The sequence below is a fragment of the Pithys albifrons genome, chromosome 8 (genome assembly GCF_047495875.1).
Source record: "Pithys albifrons albifrons isolate INPA30051 chromosome 8, PitAlb_v1, whole genome shotgun sequence".
Lineage (NCBI taxonomy): Eukaryota > Metazoa > Chordata > Aves > Passeriformes > Thamnophilidae > Pithys > Pithys albifrons.
In genome coordinates this window covers 2,232,080-2,257,346 of record NC_092465.1, presented here as the reverse complement: position 1 = coordinate 2,257,346, position 25,267 = coordinate 2,232,080, and the positions used below count along the sequence as shown (strand labels likewise).

General features: G+C 45.3%; 1 protein-coding gene across 1 annotated transcript in view; it reads left to right on the top strand.

The window, feature by feature from the left end:
- The window catches only part of KIF5C (kinesin family member 5C), an 81,556-nt gene that overhangs the window by 26,701 nt on the left and 29,588 nt on the right, over positions 1-25,267 (top strand). Inside the window, exons 6-14 of the mRNA XM_071562453.1 lie at positions 1-36; positions 3,165-3,252; positions 5,299-5,423; positions 7,516-7,620; positions 8,562-8,710; positions 11,002-11,150; positions 17,007-17,182; positions 19,671-19,739; positions 23,706-23,912. The exon at positions 1-36 is cut by the window's left edge and continues 20 nt beyond it. Coding sequence (XP_071418554.1) covers positions 1-36; positions 3,165-3,252; positions 5,299-5,423; positions 7,516-7,620; positions 8,562-8,710; positions 11,002-11,150; positions 17,007-17,182; positions 19,671-19,739; positions 23,706-23,912 — 1,104 coding nt within the window. The remainder of the gene's footprint in view (positions 37-3,164; positions 3,253-5,298; positions 5,424-7,515; positions 7,621-8,561; positions 8,711-11,001; positions 11,151-17,006; positions 17,183-19,670; positions 19,740-23,705; positions 23,913-25,267) is intronic.

The window sequence follows — 25,267 nt, the reverse complement described above, 5'->3', positions numbered from 1 at the left end:
GTGCACGAGGACAAGAACAGAGTTCCGTATGTGAAGGTAAAAGAGATGATTTAATCCTCATTTTCCCCTTTTTTCCTCACGTTGATTTGCCCCCTCCCATTTTTCCCTCACTCAGCCCCTTTTCGAAGCCTCGAGTGTTCAACTGGTACTGCACCAGTTTCCTGAAACATTAACGGGCTCCAGCCACGTTTGGTTTTATTCCCCTGGCTTGGAACGTTTCCATTTTCCTGGTGTGATGTTCAGTTTTCAGGATTCATCTCCCCCCTTTTCACGTCAGAGCTGAAAGGGAACAGCTGGAGGCATTTTGTTCTTTTAATATTTCGTTGCCAAAGGTGCTTTAATCTCACCAGGGTTTAGAACAGGTTGGTGGGGTTGGGAAGGAGCTGGGGGAACTTCTGGGCCCTCGTTTAAATGGAAGATATTTGTTATAAACACGTGTGAGCCTTAATAATAGACATAGAATATTCACTTAAATTTAATGTATTTATTATGAATATATGTAAGCCTTAATAATATAATAAACATATAATATTCACTTAAATTTAATGTATTTATTATGACTATGTGTGAGCCTTAATAATATACATATACTTATAATATTCACTTAAATTTAATGTATTTATTATGAATATATGTGAGCCTTAATAATATAATAAACATACAATATTCACTTAAATTTAATATATTTTTTATGAATTTGTGTGAGCCTTAATAATATACATATAATATACTTATAATATTCACTTAAATTTAATGTATTTATTATGAATATATGTGAGCCTTAGTAATATAATAAACATATAATATTCACTTAAATTTAATGTATTTATTATGACTATGTGTGAGCCTTAATAATATACATATAATAAACACATAATATTCACTTAAATTTAATATATTTATTATGAACATGTGTGAGCCTTAATAATATATATATTAATAAACATATAATATTCACTTAAAATTAATATATTTATTATGACTTTGTGTGAGCCTTAATAATATACATATAATGTTCACTTAAATTTAATATATTTATTATGACTTTGTGTGAGCCTTAATAATATACTTCTAATAAACACATAATATTCACTTAAATTTAATATATTTATTATGAATATATGTGAGCCTTAATAATATAATAAACATATAATATTCACTTAAATTTAATGTATTTATTATGAATATGTGTGAGCCTTAATAATATACATATAATACATCTAATATAATATTCACTTAAATTTAATATATTTATTATGAATATGTGTGAGCCTTGATAATATACATAAAATATACTTATAATATTCACTTAAATTTAATGTATTTATTATGAATATATGTGAGCTTTAACAATATAATAAACATAGAATATTCACTTAAATTTAATGTATTTATTACGACTATGTGTGAGCCTTAATAATATACATATAATAAACACATAATATTCACTTAAATTTAATATATTTATTATGAACATGTGTGAGCCTTAATAATATATATATAATAAACATATAATATTCACTTAAAATTAATATATTTATTATGACTTTGTGTGAGCCTTAATAATATACATATAATGTTCACTTAAATTTAATATATTTATTATGAACATGTGTGAGCCTTAATAATATACATATAATAGACATATAATATTCACTTAAAATTAATATATTTATTATGAATATGTGTGAGCCTTAATAATATAATTAACATACAATATTCACTTAAATTTAATGTATTTATTATGAATATATGTGAGCCTTAGTAATATAATAAACATATAATAGTCACTTAAATTTAATATATTTAGTATGAATATATGTGAGCCTTAATAATATAATTAACATACAATATTCACTTAAATTTAATATATTTATTATGAATTTGTGTGAGCCTTGATAATATACATATAATATAATATTCACTTAAATTTAATATATTTATTATGAATATATGTGAGCCTTAATAATATAATAAACATATAATATTCACTTAAATTTGATATATTTATTATGACTATGTGTGAGCCTTAATAATATACATATAATGTTCACTTAAATTTAATATATTTATTATGACTATGTGTGAGCCTTAATAATATACATATAATGTTCTGTTTATTCTCAGCCTGAGGAGGAAAAAAATTGATAAAATAATTTATTCAGTAATATTACACTGAGAGAACAAGCCCTTTGCATCCAACATGTTTGTGGGTTTTCTGTGATTATTCCACTTATTATAGATATATATATCAGTGGCCCACAGAGGGGATTGAACCCATGACCTTGGCATTATTACAATGAAGTTTTAAGCAACTGAGCTACTCTGTCCATCCATCCATCCATCCATCCATCCACCCACCCATCATCTATCTATTTATCTATTTCTCTGTCACTCTATCACTCTATCTATCTATCTATCTATCTATCTATCTATCTATCTATCTATCTATCTATCCATCCACCCATCTCTCTATCCCAGAATCCCAGACTATTCTGAGTTGGAAGGACCCACAAGGATCATCAAGTCCAACTCAAGTCAATGGCCCACACAGGGGATTGAACCCATGACCTTGGTATTATTACAACCAAGTTTTAACCAACTGAGCTCATCCATCCATCCATCCCTCCATCCCTCTCTCTATCACAGAATCCCAGACTATTCTGAGTTGGAAGGACCCACAAGGATCGAGTCCAACTCTTCAGTCAATGGCCCACACAGGGGATTGAACCCATGACCTTGGCATTGTTACAGCCAAGTTTTAACCAACTGAGCTCATCCATCCATCCATCCATCCATCCACCCATCCATCCACCCATCCATCCACCCATCCATCCATCCATCCATCCATCCATCCATCCATCCATCCATCCATCCATCCATCCATCCATCCATCCCTCTCTCCATCCCAGAATCCCAGACTATTCTGAGTTGGAAGGACCCACAAGGACCATTGAGTCCAACTCTTCAGTCCATGGCCCACACAGGGGATTGAACCCATGACCTTGGCATTGTTACAGCCAAGTTTTAACCAACTGAGGCCCCTCAACGAGCCACTGGATGGGGATGGCTCTCCTAATTAGCTCCTTCATTAGTGCTAATCACCTCTCCTGAGCCATTGGGAGCACCAGGAATGTTTCTGATCTCCACTTGCCTCTTGCCAGGGTTGCACAGAGCGCTTTGTGTCCAGTCCTGAGGAGGTCCTGGATGTCATCGATGAAGGGAAGGCCAACCGGCACGTGGCCGTCACCAGTGAGTGTCCCTGGGCTGGGCTGGGGGGCTTCCAGTGGGAATTGCTGCTTCCCAGTGGGGAATTCCTGCTTCCCAGAGAGGAATTGCTGCTTCCCAGAGAGGAATTGCTGCTTCCCAGTTAGGAATTGCTGCTTCCTAGAGAGGAATTGCTGCTTCCAGTGAGGAATTGCTGCTTCCCAGTGAGGAATTGCTGCTTCCAGTGTGGAATTCCTGCTTCCCAGAGAGGAATTCCTGTTTCCCAATGAGGAATTGCTGCTTCCCAGTGAGGAATTTCTGCTTCCCACTGAGGAATTTCTGCTTCCCAGTGAGGAATTTCTGCTTCCCAGTGATGAATTGCTGCTTCCCAGTGAGAGGAATTGCTGCTTCCCAGTGAGAGGAATTCCTGCTTCCAGTGGGGAATTCCTGCTTCCCAGTGAGAGGAATTGCTGCTTCCCAGAGAGGAATTCCTGCTTCCCAGTGAGGAATTCCCCCTGGGGAATTGCTGCTTCCAGTGGGAATTGCTGCTTCCCAGTGGGAATTGCTGCTTCCCAGTGAGGAATTGCTGCTTCCCAGTGGGAATTGCTGCTTCCCAGTGGGAATTGCTGCTTCCCAGTGGGAATTGCTGCTTCCTAGAGAGGAATTCCTGCTTCCCAGTGGGAATTGCTGCTTCCCTATTGTTATTGGTGCACATGGAAAAGTTGTGGCCAAGGTTGGCAGCCAAGGAGGAAAATTGGGAAGTGCAGGTGAAAAAACCCCAAAGAATTTGGAGATGGAGGAGAAAAAAGGAATTGAAATAATTACGAGAAAAATGAAATTTAAACAACGATGAGAAAAAGGGAATTTAAATAATTACGAGTTAAAGGGAATTTCAATAACAATGAGAAAAAGGGAATTTAAAGAATGATGAGAAAAAGGGAATTTAAATGATGATGAGAAAAAGGGAATTTCAATAATGAGGAGAAAAAGGGAATTTCAATAATGAGGAGAAAAAGGGAATTTTAAGAATTATGAGTAAAAGGGAATTTAAATAATTGTGAGAAAAAGGGAATTTAAATAATGATGAGAAAAAGGGAATTTAAAGAATGATGAGAAAAGGGAATTTCAATAATGAGGAGGGAAAGGGAATTTCAAGAATTGTGAGAAAAAGGAAATTTAAATAATGATGAGAAAAAGGGAATTTAAATAATGATGAGAAAAAGGGAATTTCAATAATGATGAGAGAAAGGGAATTTAAAGAATGATGAGAAAAAGGGAATTTAAAAAATTATGAGAAAAAGGGAATTTAAATAATTACAAGAAAAAGGGAATTTAAAGAATGATGAGAAACAGGAAATTTCAAGAATGATGAGAAAAAGGGAATTTAAAAAATGATGAGAAAAAGGCAATTTATATAATTACGAGAAAAAGGGAATTTAAATAATTACAAGAAAAAGGGAATTTCAAGAATGATGAGAAGCAGGAAATTTCAAGAATGATGAGAAAAAGGGAATTTCAATAATGAGGAGAAAAAGGGAATTTAAATGATGATGAGAAAAAGGGAATTTCAAGAATTGTGAGAAACAGGAAATTTCAAGAATGATGAGAGAAAGGGAATTTAAAGAATGCTGAGCATTGATGGGAATGGGGGAAAGGGGGAGGTGGGTTTATGGTAACAGAGGAAATAGAGAAAACAGTGGGAAAGTGGTTTACTGATTATTAATAATTTCTTTTTGCTACTTTATGGAACTACAGCCACAAAAGTGGAAGCTGAGACTGGAGCTGGTTGTGTTTTACCTGTGACCTGAGTCAGGGAGGATCTTTAACACCCTAAGCCAAAAAAATCACTCTGAAATTTGAATCAAATATTGTGTGTTTGATGAGAAGAGACTCCCACAATTCCCAAGAGACTCCCACAATTTCCCTGAGATCTTCATTGCAATTCCAGCGATTCTGGTGCTGCTGGGAGGGACTGGCAGCAACTTTTGTACCCCCTGGGCTTTATTTGCAGCTCCCCTCGTGCTTTGGAGTTTGGTGGGATGAAATGCAGTTCCCTGGCAGGGTTTAATTAGCCCAAGCCTGTAATTGCAGATATGAACGAGCACAGCTCCAGGAGCCACAGCATCTTCCTCATCAACATCAAACAGGAGAATGTGGAGACGGAGAAGAAGCTCAGTGGGAAGCTCTACCTGGTGGACTTGGCTGGCAGTGAGAAGGTGAGTTTTCCTGGTGGGATCAGGGTGGCAAAGCAAGAAAACCCACCTCAGGTTACCATTAATAAAGATATTTTATTTATTTTTTTTGAAATGTGGGATGCAGGAAAGGAGCAGTTCAGAATTATTGGTATGAAATGCAACCCCCCCCCCCTCCAATCTGCAACATTTCTAATGGAGGGGATTGAACCAGTGGACTTTTGTGCAGCTTTGCATTTAGTTTTGGGTCTCTGAAAAAAAGAAATGGGATTTTTATGTGGTTTGTCATTTTAATTTGCTCATATTCAAACACATTGGTGGGTTTTCTGTGATTATTTCCCTTATTAGATCAATGAAATGCCAGCAATTAACAGTTTTATACCTGAAGGCTTTTTGTACTCCCTGAATGTCCCCTTTGATTCTGGTGACTGTTTCTGCTTTCCAATATATATTTAGAGGAAATATATAACAATATATAGATATGATAATATATAGAAATATTTTATCCTCCCTCTGCTGAGGCCAAGCTTGGTTGCTTTGAGTTCCAGGAGCACCTCCAGATCTTGCCCTGGGGTTTGTTGGAATTCCAGGAGCATCTCTGGGTGTTGCCCTGGGGTTGGTTTGAGTTCCAGGAGCACCTCCAGGTCTTGCCCTGGAGTTGGTTGGAATTCCAGGAGCATCTCTGGGTGTTGCCCTGGGTCTGGTTTGAGCTCCAGGAGCATCTCTGGGTGTTGCCCTGGGGTTGGTTTGAGTTGCAGGAGCAGCCCTGGGGCTGGTTTGAGTTCCAGGAGCATCTTCAGATGTTGCCCTGGGTTGGTTTGAGTTCCAGGAGCATCTCTGGGTGTTGCCCTGGGGTTGGTTTGAGCTCCGGGAGCATCTTCAGGTGTTGCCCTGGGGTTAGTTTGAGTTCCAGGAGCGTCTCTGAGTGTTGCCCTGGGGTTGGTTGGAATTCCAGGAGCATCTCCAGGTGTTGCCCTGGGGTTGGCTGGAATTCCAGGAGCATCTCTGGGTGTTGCCCTGAGGTTGGTTTGAGTTCCAGGAGCACCTCCAGGTGTTGCCCTGGGTTGCTTTGAGTTCCAGGAGCATCTCTGGGTGTTGCCCTGGGGTTGGTTTGAGCTCCAGGAGCATCTCCAGGTGTTGTTCTGGAGTTGGTTTGAGTTGCAGGAGCAGCCCTGGGGTTGGTTTGAGTTGCAGGAGCATCTGCAGGTGTTGCCCTGGAGTTGGTTTGAGTTCCAGGTGCAGCCCTGGTGTTGGTTTGAGCTCCAGGAGCATCTCTGGGTGTTGCCCTGGGGTTGGTTGGAATTCCAGGAGCATCTCCAGGTGTTGCCCTGGTGTTGGTTTGAGCTCCAGGAGCATCTTCAGGTGTTGCCCTGGGGTTAGTTTGAGCTCCAGGACCATCTCTGGGTGTTGCCCTGGGGTTGGTTTGAGCTCCAGGAGCATCTCCAGGTGTTGCCCTGGGGTTGGTTTGAGTTCCAGGAGCAGCCCTGGGGTTGGTTTGAGCTCCAGGAGCATCTCTGGGTGTTGCCCTGGGGTTGGTTTGAGCTCCAGGAGCATCTCCAGGTGTTGTTCTGGAGTTGGTTTGAGTTGCAGGAGCAGCCCTGGGGTTGGTTTGAGTTGCAGGAGCATCTGCAGGTGTTGCCCTGGAGTTGGTTTGAGTTCCAGGTGCAGCCCTGGTGTTGGTTTGAGCTCCAGGAGCATCTCTGGGTGTTGCCCTGGGGTTGGTTGGAATTCCAGGAGCATCTCCAGGTGTTGCCCTGGTGTTGGTTTGAGCTCCAGGAGCATCTTCAGGTGTTGCCCTGGGGTTAGTTTGAGCTCCAGGAGCGTCTCTGAGTGTTGCCCTGGGGTTGGTTTGAGCTCCAGGAGCATCTGCAGGTGTTGCCCTGGGGTTGGTTTGAGCTGCAGGAGCATCTCCAGGTGTTGTCCTGGAGTTGGTTTGAGTTGCAGGAGCAGCCCTGGGGTTGGTTTGAGTTGCAGGAGCATCTGCAGGTGTTGCCCTGGGGTTGGTTTGAGTTCCAGGAGCAGCCCTGGGGTTGGTTTGAGCTCCAGGAGCATCTCCAGGTGTTCCACTGTGTCTCTGTGTCCCCATGGCCAGGCCTGACTGTTCTTTCTTTGGCAGGTCAGCAAAACTGGAGCAGAGGGAGCTGTTCTTGACGAAGCTAAAAATATCAATAAGTCTTTGTCTGCCCTGGGCAATGTGATCTCTGCCCTGGCAGAAGGAACTGTAAGTAATCCTGGTTTGTGTTATTGAGTTTGCTTTTTATTTCTCTCTTTCTCTGCCATCCCCATCAAAACTAAATGAGCAACATTTCAATTCAGGAGGATGAAAATATTTCCTTTCCAGCCACAAACTGGTGACATTCCTGCTGTTCTGCTCAAGATAAGCCACTAATTCTCAGGGATTTCACTTGAGGGGTTATCCCATCTTAGAATCATGGAATGAACTGGGTTGGAAGAGACTTCTGAGGTCATCAAGTCCAACCCTTGATCCAACCTCTCTTTGATTACCACACCTTGAGTGTTGTGGTTCAGTTCTGGGCCCCTCAGTTGAGGAAAGAGATTGAGGGGCTGGAGCAGGGCCAGAGAAGAGCAACGAGGCTGGAGAAGGGACTGGATGTGGCACTGAGTGTCCTCTTAAACACCTCCAGGGGCAGAGAATCCACCATGTCTTGATCCAACCCCACTGTGATCACCAGCCCAGGGCACAGAGTGCCCTGGGCTGGTGATCACAGTGGGGTTGGATCAAGGGTTGATGATCTCAGAGGTGTTTTCCAACCCAACTGAGAAGAGCAACAAGGCTGGAGAAGGGACTGGAGCACAAGTGCTGTGGGGAGAGGCTGAGGGAGCTGGGGGTGTTCAGCCTGGAGAAGAGGAGGCTCAGAGGTGACCTCAGCACTGTCTGGAACTCCCTGAAGGGAATTTGTGGCCAGGTGGGGTTGGTCTCTTCTCCCAGGCACTCAGCAATAGGACAAGGGGGCACGATGGGCTCAAGCTCTGCCAGGGGAAATTGAAGTTGGAGAGCAGAAAAAACTATCCAAACAGTTACTCTTCAGAACTGTTGCCTCAGGTCCAGGACACCTGTCACTGTCCCCTCCTGTCCTCTCTCACCACAACAGCACTTTGTAAGATAAAACCCTTCTTGTCTCTCCCCTGTATTTTGATTAGAAAACCCACGTTCCTTATCGAGACAGCAAAATGACCAGGATCCTGCAGGACTCCCTGGGAGGCAACTGCAGGACCACCATTGTCATCTGCTGCTCCCCCTCGGTGTTCAACGAGGCAGAGACCAAATCCACGCTGATGTTTGGCCAGAGGTGAGTCCTGCTGGGAATGGGGCTGGATGGTCCTCCCAGGACTGTGAGGAAACCACGACGGGCACTGTGTGGTTTCTGGTTCCAAAATCCTCCTGGAGAGCTTGGGGAGAGCCATCCCTTCACTCCCAGTGCTCCAAAGCCCTGGGAGGTTCTCCTGCAGGAAGCACAAGGAGTTGTGGTGGTGCTTTGGAATTTTATGGGGAAGGGAATGGCCCTGGGAAGTTTTCTGGTCCCTTTTTGTTGTATCTCGATGGTTTTAAGAGGTGTCTTCTCCTTGAATGGCACCTCAGGGATCTCCAAAAAACATCTTTAAACCATTAGAAAAATTGAAGGATGTGGACTCTCTAATATTGATAATTTTGAGAGATTGTTGTGGTGGCTCATGGACATCCTTGTGTTTGAAGAGTCTCAGCAATTTAGGAACAAGCAAGGATGAGATAAATGTGGAAATATCCAGAAAAAAATTCCTTTTCCATCTCTGTTCATCACCAATAATCCTGTGAAATACTTTGGGAAAGTGTCCAGAACTGGGTCAGGCTCATTATGTAATTACTGCTCTTGTGGCAATTGAGGAGAACTCGGAGAGTTTGGAAAATTACTCCTTTTGTGTAACAGCAGAAAGGAAAAAATTTCAAGTCAGGAGTGTCTGAACCAGAATTTAGGAGTTTGTAGGATGCCATCAATCTGTCTCTGTCTGGAACTGGGTTGTGTTCCACCAAATTTAATTTTTGGGCTATAAAAGGAGTCAGTGACCACCAACATAATCAGGCTTGGAGTTGCCATGTAGTTTTTATTCCACCATTTTATGATGAATAACAAGTTTTTTGAGGACAGAAACTTCTGCTTCCCTTGGCACAGAAATGTTAAATAAACACAATAATTAACCCAGTAATTAAATACACAGAGTTAACAACTCTGGAGTCCAGGTCCCCTGTTAGATCCCAGTTTGGTTCCTCTTGGTTTCATCTCTCCTGCTTTTCTCTTTGGGACAAAACAATCTGCAAAGTCCCACCCTGGGCTGGCAGAACTTGGGGGAGTGTGATTTGATTAACCCTTCCCTGGCAAGAGGAACATTCCCAAGGAGAACCTTCCTGAGGGCCAGGATGTCAACTGGAAGGGCTGGGAAAACAGCTCAGTATTTGAGGGTTTAATTTGTTTAAAAAGGATAAAATTGGGCTGCAATGGGAGCTGCTCATTTCACTGTGAGGGGGGAGACCCACTGGGCTTGCAGGTGGTGCCCAGAATGTCCAGCCCAGCCTTGTCTGTCACTGTTTGGGGCAGGAATCTCCTGCCAGGGTTTTTTTTCCAGGCTCTTTGGCTGATTTTCTCTGCTGTGACACTGTTAAGGACCTGAGTGACACCACTCAGGGCTGGTTGCTGGTTCCTCCCTGGCAAAAAGAGAATTATATCCCCATTGAAATAAATGTCAGGAGTGAAATTCATCCTCTCAGCCCCAGGGCTGCTGCTCAGCACATCCACTGAGGGTGGGGAATCACCTTCTTCTCCTTCTGCTCCATCTTCTCTGGTGCTTTTATATCATTTTTAGCATAAATTTTATTCTTTTCCCCCCAGTGCAGTTCAGTGAGTGGGAACTTGAGCTCTGCTTTTGGCACACACAATATGCAAACCCTGACCAGTTATGAATTATTTTAAAACACTTTTTAGGATAATAAAACTCTTACAAAGCACTGGAGAGTGGTGGGAGGTTTGTCTGGTCTTCCTTTGCTGATCTTCTGCTTTACTCAACACCACTGGGGTCGTGTGAAGGGACTGTCTGAGCAGTGAAGGGCAAAGACCTGAAGCTTCCTGAGCTCCAGGGATTGGTTGGGAGCTCTGGAGTAACCCCTGGAGTACCTGGTGGTGACCTGAATTCTCCTCCAACCCCCAAAAGGGAATTTGTTTGGCTTTCAGGGAGGATGAATTTCCACATTTGCCTGGATGGGTTGATGTTCTTCACGCTGAGGTGTTGGAGACACGGCTGAGCTTTGGTGGTGGAGTGGCAGGGGTGGTTGCTGGAGAAGGGGGACATTGCTGGGGGTGTCCTGTGGGTCTCAGACCAGCAACATCAGAGCTTGGCTTTGTCCTTAATCCAAGAACACATTCCAGAGCTTCTCATTTGGGTCTCCAAGCCCTGTCCAAGCCCTGTCCAGCCTTGGATACTCCAAGCTCTGTCCAGCCTTGGATACTCCCAGGGATGATGGAGCAGCCCCAGCTTCTCTGGTAGTTTCCCTTTGTGTTCTGGCACTAAGACAAGGCTCAGGTTGGAGCTGGAACCTGGTTTTGTCCTGCAGGGCCAAGACCATCAAGAACACGGTGTCGGTGAACCTGGAGCTGACAGCTGAGGAGTGGAAGAAGAAATATGAGAAGGAGAAAGACAAAAACAAGAGCCTGAAGAACGTTATCCAGCACCTGGAGCTGGAGCTGAACAGGTGGAGGAATGGTATGTGGCAGGAGGTGGGAATGGGGGGGTTGGAACCTCACCTGAAATCACAAGAGCTGCTCAATTCTGAGCTCAAAACAGGGACTGAAAGGTGAGGAAGCAAAAAAACAAAAAAAACCAAGGGAAAGCAGCAGAGGGAACAATTTAAATTCCCAGATTAGTTGGTGTAGAGAATTTCTGATTTTAATGTTGGTAATAATATTAATAATGGAAAGGAGAAATGTCATTATGTTGGAGGGTTTTCACAAGAACTCTGCTCCTCAGGCATGAGAATCAGCTCTCTGTGCTTTGGGATAGCTGGGCCTTGGGGTTTTTATAATTAACATTTGAATAATTAATCCTCTAGTACAGTGATAGGCACTGTCATCTGGTGAGAGGAATCACCACTTGGCTGCTTCTGTGGCTTCCAAGTGAAGTTGATGTGGAGAAGAGCCAATTTTCTGTTTGGAAACACAGGGAATTATGTTCAGGTAGTGTAGGATGGAAGAGGAGAACAGGATTTTTATGCCTACATAGAAATTAAAGAGTTCTTATTTCATCTGGAGTGTTGGAAAATAATTTTAGCAAACTGTCCTTACTTTAATTATTTTCTTTCCCGTTTCAAAAATCAAAGCCCAAACTGCAAACTCTCAACCCAAAGAAGCCAATCCTGCATCTCTCCTGAAATCCCAACAGGAAAACACTGCTTGGGAGTTATTTTGATTTTCTAAATTGCTTGTCATTTCCTGTGTGTTGATGGGTCTAAACCACAAGCACTCAAAGCAAGAAAAAAATAAGTGATTTAATTATTAGGCTCAATTTGTGACCTGCCTTTTGAACATTCTACTTGGAAGGTCATCCCTGAGCTTTGTGGCTGCAGGAATTCACAGAATCCTAAAATGGATTGGGTTGGAAAAGACCTCTGAGATCATCAAGTCCAACCCTTGGGCCAACTCCAGTCCCTTTACCAGATCATGGCACTCAGTGCCACGGCCAAGCTCAGCTGAAAAACCTCCAGGGATGGGGAATCCACCCCCTCTCTGGGCAGCCCATTCCAATCCCTGAGCACTCTCTGTGCAAAGAATTTCTTTCTGCTCTCCAACTTCAATTTCCCCTGGCAGAGCTTGAGCCCATCGTGCCCCCTTGTCCTATTGCTGAGTGCCTGGGAGAAGAGACCAACCCCCAGCTGGCCAGAACTTCCCTTCAGGCAGTTCCAGACAGTGCTGAGGTCACCTCTGAGCCTCCTCTTCTCCAGGCTGAACACCCCCAGCTCCCTCAGCCTTTCCCCACAGCACTTGTGCTCCAGTCCCTTCTCCAGCCTCGTTGCTCTTCTCTGGCCCCGCTCCAGCCCCTCAAGTTCTTTCCTCAACTGAGGGGCCCAGAACTGAACACAACACTCAAGGTGTGGCCTCCCCAAGGCAGAGTCCAGGGGAAGGGTCACTGCCCTGGGCCTGCTGGCCACGCTAGTTTGGATCCAGGCCAGGATCCCCTTGGCCTTCTTGGCCACCTGGGCACACTGTTGGCTCCTGTTGAGCTTCCTGTCCCTCAGTCCCCCCAGGTCCCTCTGCCTGGCTGCTCTCCAGCCACTCTGTGCCCAGCCTGGAGCGCTGCAGGGCTTGGGGTGGCCAAAGGGCAGGACCTGCACTTGGCCTTGTTGAACCTCATCCCATTGGGATCAGCCCATCCCTCCTGCCTGTCCAGGTCCCTCTGCAGAGCCCTCCTGCCTGTCCAGGTCCCTCTGCAGAGCCCTCCTGCCTGTCCAGGTCCCTCTGCAGAGCCCTCCTGCCTGTCCAGATCCCTCTGCAGAGCCCTCCTGCCTGTCCAGCTCCCTCTGCAGAGCCCTCCTGCCTGTCCAGATCCCTCTGCAGAGCCCTCCTGCCTTCCAGCAGGTCGACACTCCCTCCCAACTTGGTGTCATCAGCAAATTTGCTGCTGATGGACTCAATCCCCTCATCTAAATCATCAATAAAGATGTTAAACAGGACAGGACCCAACACAGACCCCTGGGGACACCACTGGTGACCAGCTGGATGCAGCTCCATTCACCAGCACTCTGTCCTCTCCCTGCTGCTTGTGCTCCCTGCCTGTCCCTGGAGACCCCAGGGAATATTCCCATTGCCATTTCCATGGAGATGTGGGGCTGTCCCTGCAGACTCCAGGGAATATTCCCATTGCCATTTCCATGGAGATGTGGGGCTGTCCCTGCAGACTCCAGGGAATATTCCCAGTGCCATTTCCATGGAGATGTGGGGCTGTCCCTGCAGACTCCAGGGAATATTCCCAGTGCCATTTCCATGGAGATGTGGGGCTGTCCCTGCAGACTGCAGGGAATATTCCCATTGCCATTTCCATGGAGATGTGGGGCTGTCCCTGCAGACTCCAGGGAATATTCCCAGTGCCATTTCCATGGAGATGTGGGGCTGTCCCTGCAAACTCCAGGGAATATTCCCAGTGCCATTTCCATGGAGATGTGGGGCTGTCCCTGCAAACTCCAGGGAATATTCCCAGTGCCATTTCCATGGAGATGTGGGGCTGTCCCTGCAGACTCCAGGGAATATTCCCAGTGCCATTTCCATAAAAGGTGTATAAAATAAAAAGGTGGGGTATAAAATAAAAAGGTGTATAAAATAAAATAAAATAAAATAAAATAAAATAAAATAAAATAAAATAAAATGTGGGGTATAAAATAAAAAGGTGTATAAAATAAAATAAAATAAAATAAAATAAAATAAAATAAAATAAAATAAAATAAAAAAATAAAATAAAATGTGGAGTATAAAATAAAAAGGTGGGGTATAAAATATAAAGGTGGGGTATAAAATATAAAGGTGTATAAAATAAAATAAAATAAAATAAAATAAAATAAAATAAAATAAAATGTGGAGTATAAAATAAAAAGGTGTGTAAAATAAAATAAAATAAAATAAATAAAATAAAATGTGGAGTATAAAATAAAAAGGTGTATAAAATAAAAAGGTGGGGTATAAAATATAAAGGTGTATAAAATAAAATAAAATAAAATAAAATAAAATAAAATAAAATAAAATAAAATAAAATAAAATGTGGAGTATAAAATATGAAGGTGTATAAAATAAAAAAGGTGGGGTATAAAATAAAAAGGTGGGATGTAAAATAAAAAGGTGGGGTATGAAATAAAATGTGGGGTATAAAATAAAAAGGTGGTGTACAAAATAAAAAGGTGGGGTATAAAATATAAATGTGTATAAAGTGAAAAGGTGGGGTATAAAATAAAAGGTTGGGGTATGAAATAAAATGGTGGGGTATAAAATATAAAGGTATAAAATAAAAAGGTGGGGTATAAAATATAAAGGTATATAATAAAAAGGTGGGGTATAAAATATAAAGGTGTATAAAATAAAAAGGTGAGGTATAAAATAAGGTGAGGTATAAAATAAAAAGTGGAGTATAAAATAAGAAGGTGGGGTATAAAATAACATGGTTGGGCTATAAAATAAAAAGGTGGGATGTAAAATAAAAGGTGGGGTATAAAATAAAAGGTGGGGTACAAAATAAAAGGTGGGGTACAAAATAAAAGGTGGGGTACAAAATAAAAGGTGGGGTACAAAATAAAAGGATGTGCAGCATAAAAGGGTGGCAGGACAGGGGTGTGCCCTCCTGTTCTTTCCAGCCTCCAGGAGCACAACCTGCTCTGTGCTTTCCAGGCAGGAGGTTCTTGCCCAGGGAATAAAGAAACGAACCATTCCTGGTGGCTCCTGCACTGCCTGAGAGGAGGAGCCTTGCCCTGGGTACCCTGAGCCTGCCCTGCTCCATCCTGTGAGATCCAGCCCTGCCCTGCTCCATCCTGTGAGATCCAGCCCTGCCCTGCTCCATCCAGCCCTGCCCTGCTCCATCCAGCCCTGCCCTGCTCCATCCAGCCCTGCCCTGCTCCATCCTGTGAGATCCAGCCCTGCCCTGCTCCATCCTGTGAGATCCAGCCCTGCCCTGCTCCATCCTGTGAGATCCAGCCCTGCCCTGCTCCATCCAGCCCTGCCCTGCTCCATCCTGTGAGATCCAGCCCTGCCCTGCTCCATCCAGCCCTGCCCTGCTCCATCCAGCCCTGCCCTGCTCCATCCAGCCCTGCCCTGCTCCATCCTGTGAGATCCAGCCCTGCCCTGCTCCATCCAGCCCTGCCCTGCTCCATCCTGTGAGATCCAGCCCTGCCCTGCTCCATCCTGTGAGATCCAGCCCTGCCCTGCTCCATCCTGTGAGATCCAGCCCTGCCCTGCTCCATCCTGTGAGATCCAGCCCTGCCCTGCTCCATCCTGTGAGATCCAGCCCTGCCCTGCTCCATCCTGTGAGATCCAGCCCTGCCCTGCTCCATCCAGCCCTGCCCTGCTCCATCCTGTGAGATCCAGCCCTGCCCTGCTCCATCCAGCCCTGCCCTGCTCCATCCTGTGAGATCCAGCAGGGAAAAATCAATGCACATTGTTCTCATGAACAACATGAAGTACCACCAAGCCTTTAGAAACAGGGCAGAAACTGGTTTGGGTGAAGAGCTTGCAGAGGGGTGATGGGGCTTCATTTCCAATCACATTTTCCTGCTTTAAGCTTGAACAAAAGAGATGTTTAATTGCCAACAGAATTTAGGAAGTCAGGGGATTTTCCTCCTTATTTACACCTCTGGTTTTCTCCTTATTTTTCCTCCTTATTTACACCTCTGTTTTTCCTCCTTATTTACATCTCTGTTTTTCCCCCTTATTCACATCTCTATTTTTCCTCCTTATTTTTCCTCCTTATTTACACCTCTGGTTTTCTCCTTATTTTTCCTCCTTATTTACACCTCTGTTTTTCCTCCTTATTTTTCCTCCTTGTTTACACCTCTGTTTTTCCTCCTTTTTTACATCTCTGTTTTTCCTCCTTATTTTTCCTCCTTATTTACACTTCTGTTTTTATTCCTTATTCACACCTCTGTGTTTCCTCCTTATTTTTCCTCCTTATTCACACCTGTTTTCCTCCTTATTTACCCCTTTGTTTTTCCTCCTTATTCACACCTCTGTTTTATCTCCTTATTTACACTCCTGGTTTTCCTCTTTATTCACACCTCTGTTTTTCCTCTTTATTTACACTTCTGTTTTCCTCCTTATTTACACCTCTGTTTTTCTCCTTATTTTTCCTCCTTATTTACACCTCTGTTTTTCCTCCATTTTTACATCTCTGTTTTTCCTCTTTATTTTTCCTCCTTATTTACACTTCTGTTTTTATTCCTTATTCACACCTCTGTTTTCCTCCTTATTCACACCTCTGTTTTTCCTCCTTATTCCCACCTCTGTTTTTCCTCCTTATTCCCACCTCTGTTTTAACTTCTTATTTTTCCTCCTTATTCACACCTCTGTTTTTCCTCCTTATTTACACCTCTGTTTTTCCTCCTTATTTTTCCTCTTTATTTACCCCTCTGTTTTTCCTCCTTATTCACACCTCTGTGTTTCCTCCTTTTTTACATCTCTGTTTTTCCTCTTTATTTTTCCTCCTTATTCACACCTCTGTTTTCCTCCTTATTTACCCCTCTGTTAATCCCTGGAACAAATCCCATCCAGGAAGGGTTTGAGTGGAAGCAGAGCCAGGAATTCCTTGTTTTTAGTGGCAACTGTTCAACCTGTTGCTGCATTTTCATCCATCATTAGGGTTGGAAAAGACCTCCAGGATTATGGTTAGGAATGTCTGGGTTTCCAGCCATGGAGATGACCATCCCAAGGAGAATGGTCACCCTTCCACCCCCACTTTTCCTTGCCATCCCCACCCCTGGCAGTGACATAAAGCCCTTCCTGGCTCTCCCAAGTCCCTCTCGGCGTCCATGAAGGCCCATCCAAAGATCTCCATGGTTTGGACACCCCTGTGTGTTGGATTGTGTTCCTGCAGGAGAAGCTGTGCCAGAGGATGAGCAGATCAGTGCCAAGGACCAGAAGAACCTGGAGCCCTGTGACAACACCCCAATCATTGACAACATCACGCCGGTGGTGGCCACAATCTCCACGGAGGAGAAGCACAAGTACGAGGAGGAGATTGCCAGTCTCTACAGGCAGCTGGATGACAAGGTGGGCTTGGTCTCCATGTGCTGGGTGGGAGTGGAGAACTGTGCCCAAAATGGGGGGGTTAGAACTTGGTTGTAACAATGCCAAGGTCATGGGTTCAATCCCCTGTGTGGGCCATTGACTGAAGAGTTGGACTCGATGGTCCTTGTGGGTCCTTCCAACTCAGAATAGTCTGGGATTCTGGGCTAGAGAGATGGGTGGATGGATAGATAGATAGATAGATAGATAGATAGATAGATAGATAGATAGATAGATAGATAGATGAGCTCAGTTGGTTAAAACTTGGCTGTAACAATGCCAAGGTCATGGGTTCAATCCCCTGTGTGGGCCATTGACTGAAGAGTTGGACTCCATGGTCCTTGTGGGTCCTTCCAACTCAGAATAGTCTGGGATTCTGTGATTCTGGTTGTCTGTCATTCCTGAGCACCCTGAACTGAGAGGATTGGAGAATTCCCAACCCACTCAGTGTGTAAACCCAGATCTTGTCCATGATGTGCTCCCTGTGCAGTGCTGGGAACTCACCATGAAGTTGGAACCAAGTTTCCATGTGCTGGGTGGAAGTGGAGAACTGTGCCCAAAATGGGGGGGTTGTCTGTTATTCCTGAGCACCAGGAACTGGGAAGTTTGGGAAGTTCCCAACCCACTCAGTGTGTAAACCCAGATCTTGTTCATGATGTGCTCCCTGTGCAGTGCTGGGAGCTCACCAGGAAATTAAAACCAAGTTTCCATGTGCTGGGTGACACTGGAGAACTGTGCCCAAAATGAGTGGGTTAGAACTTGGTTGTAACAATGCCAAGGTCATGGGTTCAATCCCCTGTGTGGGCCACTGACTGAAGAGTTGGACTCGATGGTCCTTGTGGGTCCTTCCAACTCAGAATAGTCTGGGATTCTGCTTGTCTGTCATTCCTGAGCATCATGAACTGGGAAGTTTGGAGAATTCCCAACCCACTCAGTGTGTAAACCCAGATCTTGTCCATGATGTGCTCCCTGTGCAGTGCTGGGAACTCACCAGGAAATTAGAACCAAATTTCCCTTTAATTTTCATGCCTCGGCACAGGCTTTCCAGCACTTCTTTTCTTCAGGGCTTTCTGTCATATCCTTCAGCAAACTGTTCCCTCTCTCTCCAAAACCAGGGGGGCATCAGCAATAGGACAAGGGGGCATGATGGGCTCAAGCTCTGCCAGGGGAAATTGAAGTTGGAGATCATGAGGAAATTCTTTGCAGAGAGAGTGCTCAGGGATTGGAATGGGCTGCCCAGAGAGGGGGTGGATTCCCCATCCCTGGAGGTTTTTCAGCTGAGCTTGGCCGTGGCACTGAGTGCCATGATCTGGTAAAGGGACTGGAGTTGGACCAAGGGTTGGACTTGATGATCTGGGAGGGCTTTTCCAACCCAATCCATTCTATGATTCTGTGATTCTATGGATGTGGCACTGAGTGAGAAACCACCATGTCTTGATCCAACCCTACTATCTTGATCCAACCCCACTGTGATCACCAGCCCAGGGCACTCTGTGCCCTGGGCTGGTGATCACAGTGGGGTTGGATCAAGGGTTGGACTTGATGATCTCAAAGGGCTTTTCCAACCCAATCCATTCTATGATCTTATTTTTAATCTGTATCATGGATTAGAATTTTAAGGAAAACACCCTTTTGTTTGTGTCCTTCCAGCTGTGCCCAAAGTGCAGGTGGTTTGTTTGGTTATTTATTTGCACAGCTTGGACTCCTCACTGGCACTAAAAGCTCTCAGCAAAACACTCACCCAAGGGCTGGGCCATCAAAGCTTTGGCTTTTCTGAAAATGTGGAGTGGGGAAAAAAAATCCCCTCTAAAGCCATTGGACAGAGCAGCAGAAAAGGGGAGATTTCATCAGCAATCAATATTCACTTTAATTAGGAAAACACCAGGAAAAAAAAAAAAGCCCCTCTGTGTCCTTGACTGTTAATATTGAATTTGGCTGTTGGTGAATGCCCAGGGAGGGAGTGGGGTGGGGTTGAAACCTTAATTTTGGGGTGCAGGAGGTCTCTGGTTACACCCAGCAGTGTTGGTGGCCTTGAGAGGAGTAGTTAAGTCTTTAATAAATTATATCTATTTTTTTCTGATGGAGATCCATTGCCAGGAGCAACCTCCAGCTTGTCCAGATTGATTAGAAAAAGGAAAACCAAATGAAAATCAGCCATTCTTTCACTTCATCAAAAGCAGCAAAGCCCATTGAATTATTCTGGAGGGAACTGGCAGCAGGTTTGAGTTTTACCCTGGAAAACATGGGAAGCATTTGCAGGACTGTGGGAAGTGAGGTGGGATTTGATCCCCCAAACAAACCCCAAATATCCCAATTTCACTGTGCAGTTCTGAATTTTTGTGTTTTCTCTCCTCTCAAAGATGCACAAGGTTTGCTGTGGGTTTTTTTCCTTCCTTTCCAAGAAGAGGAAATCAAAAGTGACCGAATGAAACTGTGAAAAGAAACTAAAAATCTCTTTTTTTTTTTCTTGCAGGATGATGAGATCAACCAGCAGAGCCAACTGGCTGAAAAACTGAAGCAACAAATGCTGGATCAAGAGGAGGTAAGAAACTAAAAACCAAACCCAAACCAACCAAATGAGAAACTCTTCCATTGTCCTTGTTTGGTGGTCCTGTCACAGCTGTTCATGTGAGAGAAACCTCTGTGGCAGCCAGGGCTGAGCTTCCAATTTCAGAATATTCTCAGAAAAACATTGATAATTCTTATAACAACCCATTCTGCTGGGAGTGGGGCCAGGATTTTTCACTTCCAAAGTGGTTTTCAGCATGTCTGTGCCCTTCCAGGTATCCACTGTAGACTGTTCTTCCTACTCTGTGTAAAAATTACTCCTGGTAATAATTGATTGCTGCTGATTATTTTGGTAATTAGGGACAGTAATGGGAGAAATCTGTGAGATGGAAAAATTGATTGCTGATGATGCCACAGATCTGCTTGAAAATTGCTCACTCCAAACATCTGATTTCCCTCTTTCTGCCCATCAAATGAATGTTTCTTGGTTTTGAGCTGGGCAAACACAATCCCTGAACCTGCAGTTGGGTCATTCCCTGCTCTGTCAGTTGTCAGGAGAGGGTTTGAAGATGCTCAACGAGGCAATAACACTGAACCACCAGATGTTGGTGAGATATTTCTCCAGCAATTGCTTTTCTGCTGGCAGGAAATTGGATAAGGGCCATTCAGAGCAAGAAATAACCCTGGTGGGACTCCATCCATCCTCAGTGTTCCAACACTGGGCTCTTCTTCCAGGCCACACTGCTGGGATGCTCCAGGAGAGGCTCTCCAGCTGCCCAGCTGGAGCACAGCACTGCTCTGCCTGCTTTTTTTGGGGTGTAAAACCTTGATTTTGCTTCTGTCCCTTCCTCAGTCCTTACCCAGGAGCTCAGAAGGGGCTGCCAGAGCTCCTTAGTGGGGAGGAAACACCTCCTGGATGTGTCTGTCCCTTGTGACTTCCCTGCCACCTCTGGGGCTGCTTGTCCTTTCTGCAGGAATCTCCAGCTGTGTTTTAGTCCAGGATGGAGCTCCTGATTCCCTTGGCACACTCCCTGTGGCTTCCCATGCCCAACACACCAACATTCCCTGCATCTCCACACTGTTGTTTCCCCACATGTGAGTCTGGTGGTGTCATCTCCCTTCTCCCACCTCTCTCCCACCACTCCTCCCATCCAAAGCTTCCTCATCCCCTCGTGGTTCTGCTCCTGCCTCATTCCTGAAGGGATGTGTGTTCCTTGCTTTCTGTCAGCTGGTTGAGAGCAGCTCCCACAGTTCCCCCACTCCTCCCATCCACTCCCCTCATCCAAAGCTTCTTCATCCCCTCGTGGTTCTGCTCCTGCCTCATTCCTGGGGGATTTGTGTTCCTTGCTTTGTGCCAGCTGGTTGGGAGCAGCTCCCACAGTTCCCCCACTCCTCCCATCCAAAGCTTCTTCATCCCCTCGTGGTTCTGCTCCTCATGTCCCATTCCTGGGGGATTTGTGTTCCTTGCTTTGTGCCAGCTGGTTGGAAGCAGCTCCCACAGTTCTCCCCACCCTCCATGTTCCAAACTCAATATCACCTCTGGAAGATTCTCCAGGTTTCCAGTGCCCTCCAACCCTTCCCTTCCAGGCCAGTTTTCCCCCCTTTTTTTGGCACATTCCTACTCTAGTTTGGCTTTGGGCCATCTCTGCAGTTGGTGTTGCTCAGAAGCTTTTCCTGGTTCATCCCAGGGGCTTGTCCCTCCCTTACCTTGGGAAGCTCATGTGATATCCTGTTTTTCCAGGTGTTTTCCCCCCTGCACTGTGGGAGGGATGTCCCTCCCTCTCCAGGAGCTGGGATGAGCCTGGTGATCCATGAGCTGGGAGCAGCTGCCTTGCTCTGCTTCCCCCTAATTAACCAGAGGCCTTTTTTCCGCTTGATTAAGCGAGCAGGTTAATTAGGAATCCGAGGCTTGCTGCAGATGGCATTGGGCTGATATTGGTGCCTTTTGGTGCCCTTTCACTCCTGGGGGGGATATTTTGGGGGATTATTAACACCCCAGCCTGCATCTCATTGCCTGGACAGATCCCTGAGGTGCTGCAGATTGTCCTTTCCCTTTGGCTGCAGTTGATCCTCCCAATGTGTTATCAGTGGCCCTTGAAAATCTCTTTTTTCCCCACAATAAACTGTGTTTATGCTCCAGGTGATGCACCACACTTGGGAAGTCACACCAACACTCACACAGAAAATTCCTGAAGCAAATAATGGTTCCATCTGTGTTTAGGAGAAAGATGATTTTTGCAGCTGGTTTGTTGTTTCAACATTTCCCTGCCATCTGGCCTTGGCATTTCCGTGGGTTTTCCATACCCTGAGTGCACTGCAGCATTTCCAGAGAGACAAATCCCCTCCATCTGAGTCCTCCCTGCTCCACTCTGTGCCAGCCTCTGGAGCTGCCTGCTTGATTTCCTCTTCTCCATCAGGACTCTGAGCCAAAAATAAAAGCCATTCTGCTTTTGGGTGCTCTGTTTTCTCTGCTCTCAGTGGTGGGACAGGTCAGGAGAAGTCCTCCCAACACACTCCAGCAGGGCAGCTTTGATTCCACTGCCCAAGAAAACTTCATGAAACTAATGGATATATAAACCTAATCCATGCATAGGAATGCTTGGAAAGAAGTCAATTCTGGGAGTCCAAACTCTGCTGGTAGGATGAGCATGAAGACATTCTTGTGTCTCCTGCACTGGTTTTATATCTTATTATTTTGTCTTTCCTGCAAAGTTAAGTCCTGGTTTTTGTTATTCTTCTCAAAAGTACCATCTTAGCAATAATTGTTGGGTGGCACCTTTTATTTATTGTGATGCCTTTTATTTATTGTGATGCCTTTTATTTATTGTGATGCCTTTTATTTATTATTGCACCTTTTATTTTTTGTTGCACCTTTTACTTATTGTGGCACCTTTTACTTATTGTGGCACTTTTTATTTATTGTGGCACCTTTTACTTATTGTTGCACCTTTTATTTGTTGTTGCACCTTTTATTTATTCTTGCACCTTTTATTTATTCTTGCACCTTTTATTTATTCTTGCACCTTTTATTTATTGTGGCACCTTTCATTTATTGTGATACCTTTTATTTATTGTTGCACCTTTTACTTATTGTGACACCTTTTATTTATTGTGCCACCTTTTATTTATTCTTGCACCTTTTACTTATTGTGACACCTTTTACTTGTTGTTGCACCTTTTGTTTATTCTTGCACCTTTTATTTATTCTTGCACCTTTTATTTATTGTGCCAACTTTTATTTATTGTGACACCTTTTATTTATTGTCACCTCACTCTGCTGGGTTTGTGCTGAGGACCCCACAGCTGAATTTCCAGGACTGTGACATCTCCCTGAGCATTGGCCCAAGGGGAGAGGACCATGCAGGTGACCTCTGACAATCAGCCCTGTCCCTGCAACTCCAGATCTCTCTCAGCAGCCTGAAAAGAGTAAATGGAATAAGTTTTACAGACTGGAAATAGTTATTGCTGTGTGTGAAGTTGGTGTTTTCCTCTGTAGTCCATCTTTTGCCCCTGCAGATAATCTGTCTCTTCACATGATAACTGAGAAGAATCATCTTGGATTTGCTTATCAAACTCTTCTCTGAAGGCCCAGGGTGGCTGAGGCTGCCTCAGAGAGCCCTTTCTCTTGGCTCCCTTCAAAGCTCTGGGAGTGGGTTCAAACATTTCCCTTGGTGGGTTTTTTGGTGCTCTCTGCAGCCTTGGATTGAGGGCAGAAAATGCAGAGAACGTCTTTGGAGCCCTGACACTGTTCAAAAGGAGCTTCTCTGCCTCAGTCTCATGTGGTGATAGGGTTTGATAAAGATTTTATTGAAGTGCAGAGGGATTTTTGGGCTCCCTTCAAATATCTTTATGCTGAAACTGGTGCTGTTTGTGGTGGGGCAGCAGAATTTCTGCTCTCCTGCTTTCTCTCTTGCCTTCTTTTCATTCCCTCTGTGGTGTCTTTGCTCATTTCAGTGCTGCCTTTTGGGTGACTTGATGCTTCTGTGATATTCCCTTCCAGCTTTTGGCCTCCACAAGGAGAGATTATGAGAAGATCCAGGAGGAGCTGACCCGCCTGCAGATCGAGAACGAGGCGGCCAAGGACGAGGTGAAGGAGGTCCTGCAAGCCCTGGAGGAACTGGCAGTCAATTATGACCAGAAGTCCCAGGAAGTGGAGGACAAAACCAGGACCAACGAGCAGCTGGCTGATGAGCTGGCTCAGAAGAGTGTAAGAGCAAGTTGGGTGTGGTGCTGGTTCCCTCCTCACCCCCAGAAGATTTCCATGGGGGTCCCTAAAACCTGCTCCCATGGGTGCTGTGCTCCCCCAGCAGCAAAGACCCACATCTGCTGGTGCTGCTGCCTCTCACCAGTGCTGCCCCCAGGGGTCTGTGTTGGGTCCAGTCCTGTTTAACATCTTTATTGATGATTTAGATGAGGGGATTGAGTCCATCATCAGCAAATTTACTGATGACACCAAGTTGGGAGGGAGTGTCGACCTGCTGGAAGGCAGGAGGGCTCTGCAGAGGGGTCTGGACAGGCAGGAGGGCTCTGCAGAGGGAGCTGGACAGGCAGGAGGGCTCTGCAGAGGGAGCTGGACAGGCAGGAGGGCTCTGCAGAGGGAGCTGGACAGGCAGGAGGGCTCTGCAGAGGGAGCTGGACAGGCAGGAGGGCTCTGCAGAGGGATCTGGACAGGCAGGAGGGCTCTGCAGAGGGAGCTGGACAGGCTGGAGGGATGGGCTGATTCCAATGGGATGAGGTTCAACAAGGCCAAGTGCAGGTCCTGCCCTTTGGCCACCCCAAGCCCTGCAGCGCTCCAGGCTGGGCACAGAGTGGCTGGAGAGCAGCCAGGCAGAGGGACCTGGGGGGACTGAGGGACAGGAAGCTCAACAGGAGCAACCAGTGTGCCCAGGTGGCCAAGAAGGCCAAGGGGATCCTGGCCTGGATCCAAACTAGCGTGGCCAGCAGGCCCAGGGCAGTGACCCTTCCCCTGGACTCTGCCTTGGGGAGGCCACACCTTGAGTGTTGTGTTCAGTTCTGGGCCCCTCAGTTGAGGAAAGAGCTTGAGGGGCTGGAGCGGGGCCAGAGAAGAGCAACGAGGCTGGAGAAGGGACTGGAGCACAAGTGCTGTGGGGAGAGGCTGAGGGAGCTGGGGGTGTTCAGCCTGGAGAAGAGGAGGCTCAGAGGTGACCTCAGCACTGTCTGGAACTGCCTGAAGGGAAGTTGTGGCCAGCTGGGGGTTGGTCTCTTCTCCCAGGCACTCAGCAATAGGACAAGGGGGCACGATGGGCTCAAGCTCTGCCAGGGGAAATTGAAGTTGGAGATCAGAAAGAAATTCTTTGCAGAGAGAGTGCTCAGGGATTGGAATGGGCTGCCCAGAGAGGGGGTGGATTCCCCATCCCTGGAGGTTTTTCAGCTGAGCTTGGCCGTGGCACTGAGTGCCATGATCTGGTAAAGGGACTGGAGTTGGCCCAAGGGTTGGACTTGATGATCTCGGAGGACTTTTCCAACCCAATCCATTCTATCATTCTTTGAATGTAATTAGAGCCTTCTCTGTGGAGCTGGGGCAGGTTGTGGCTCTTGCAG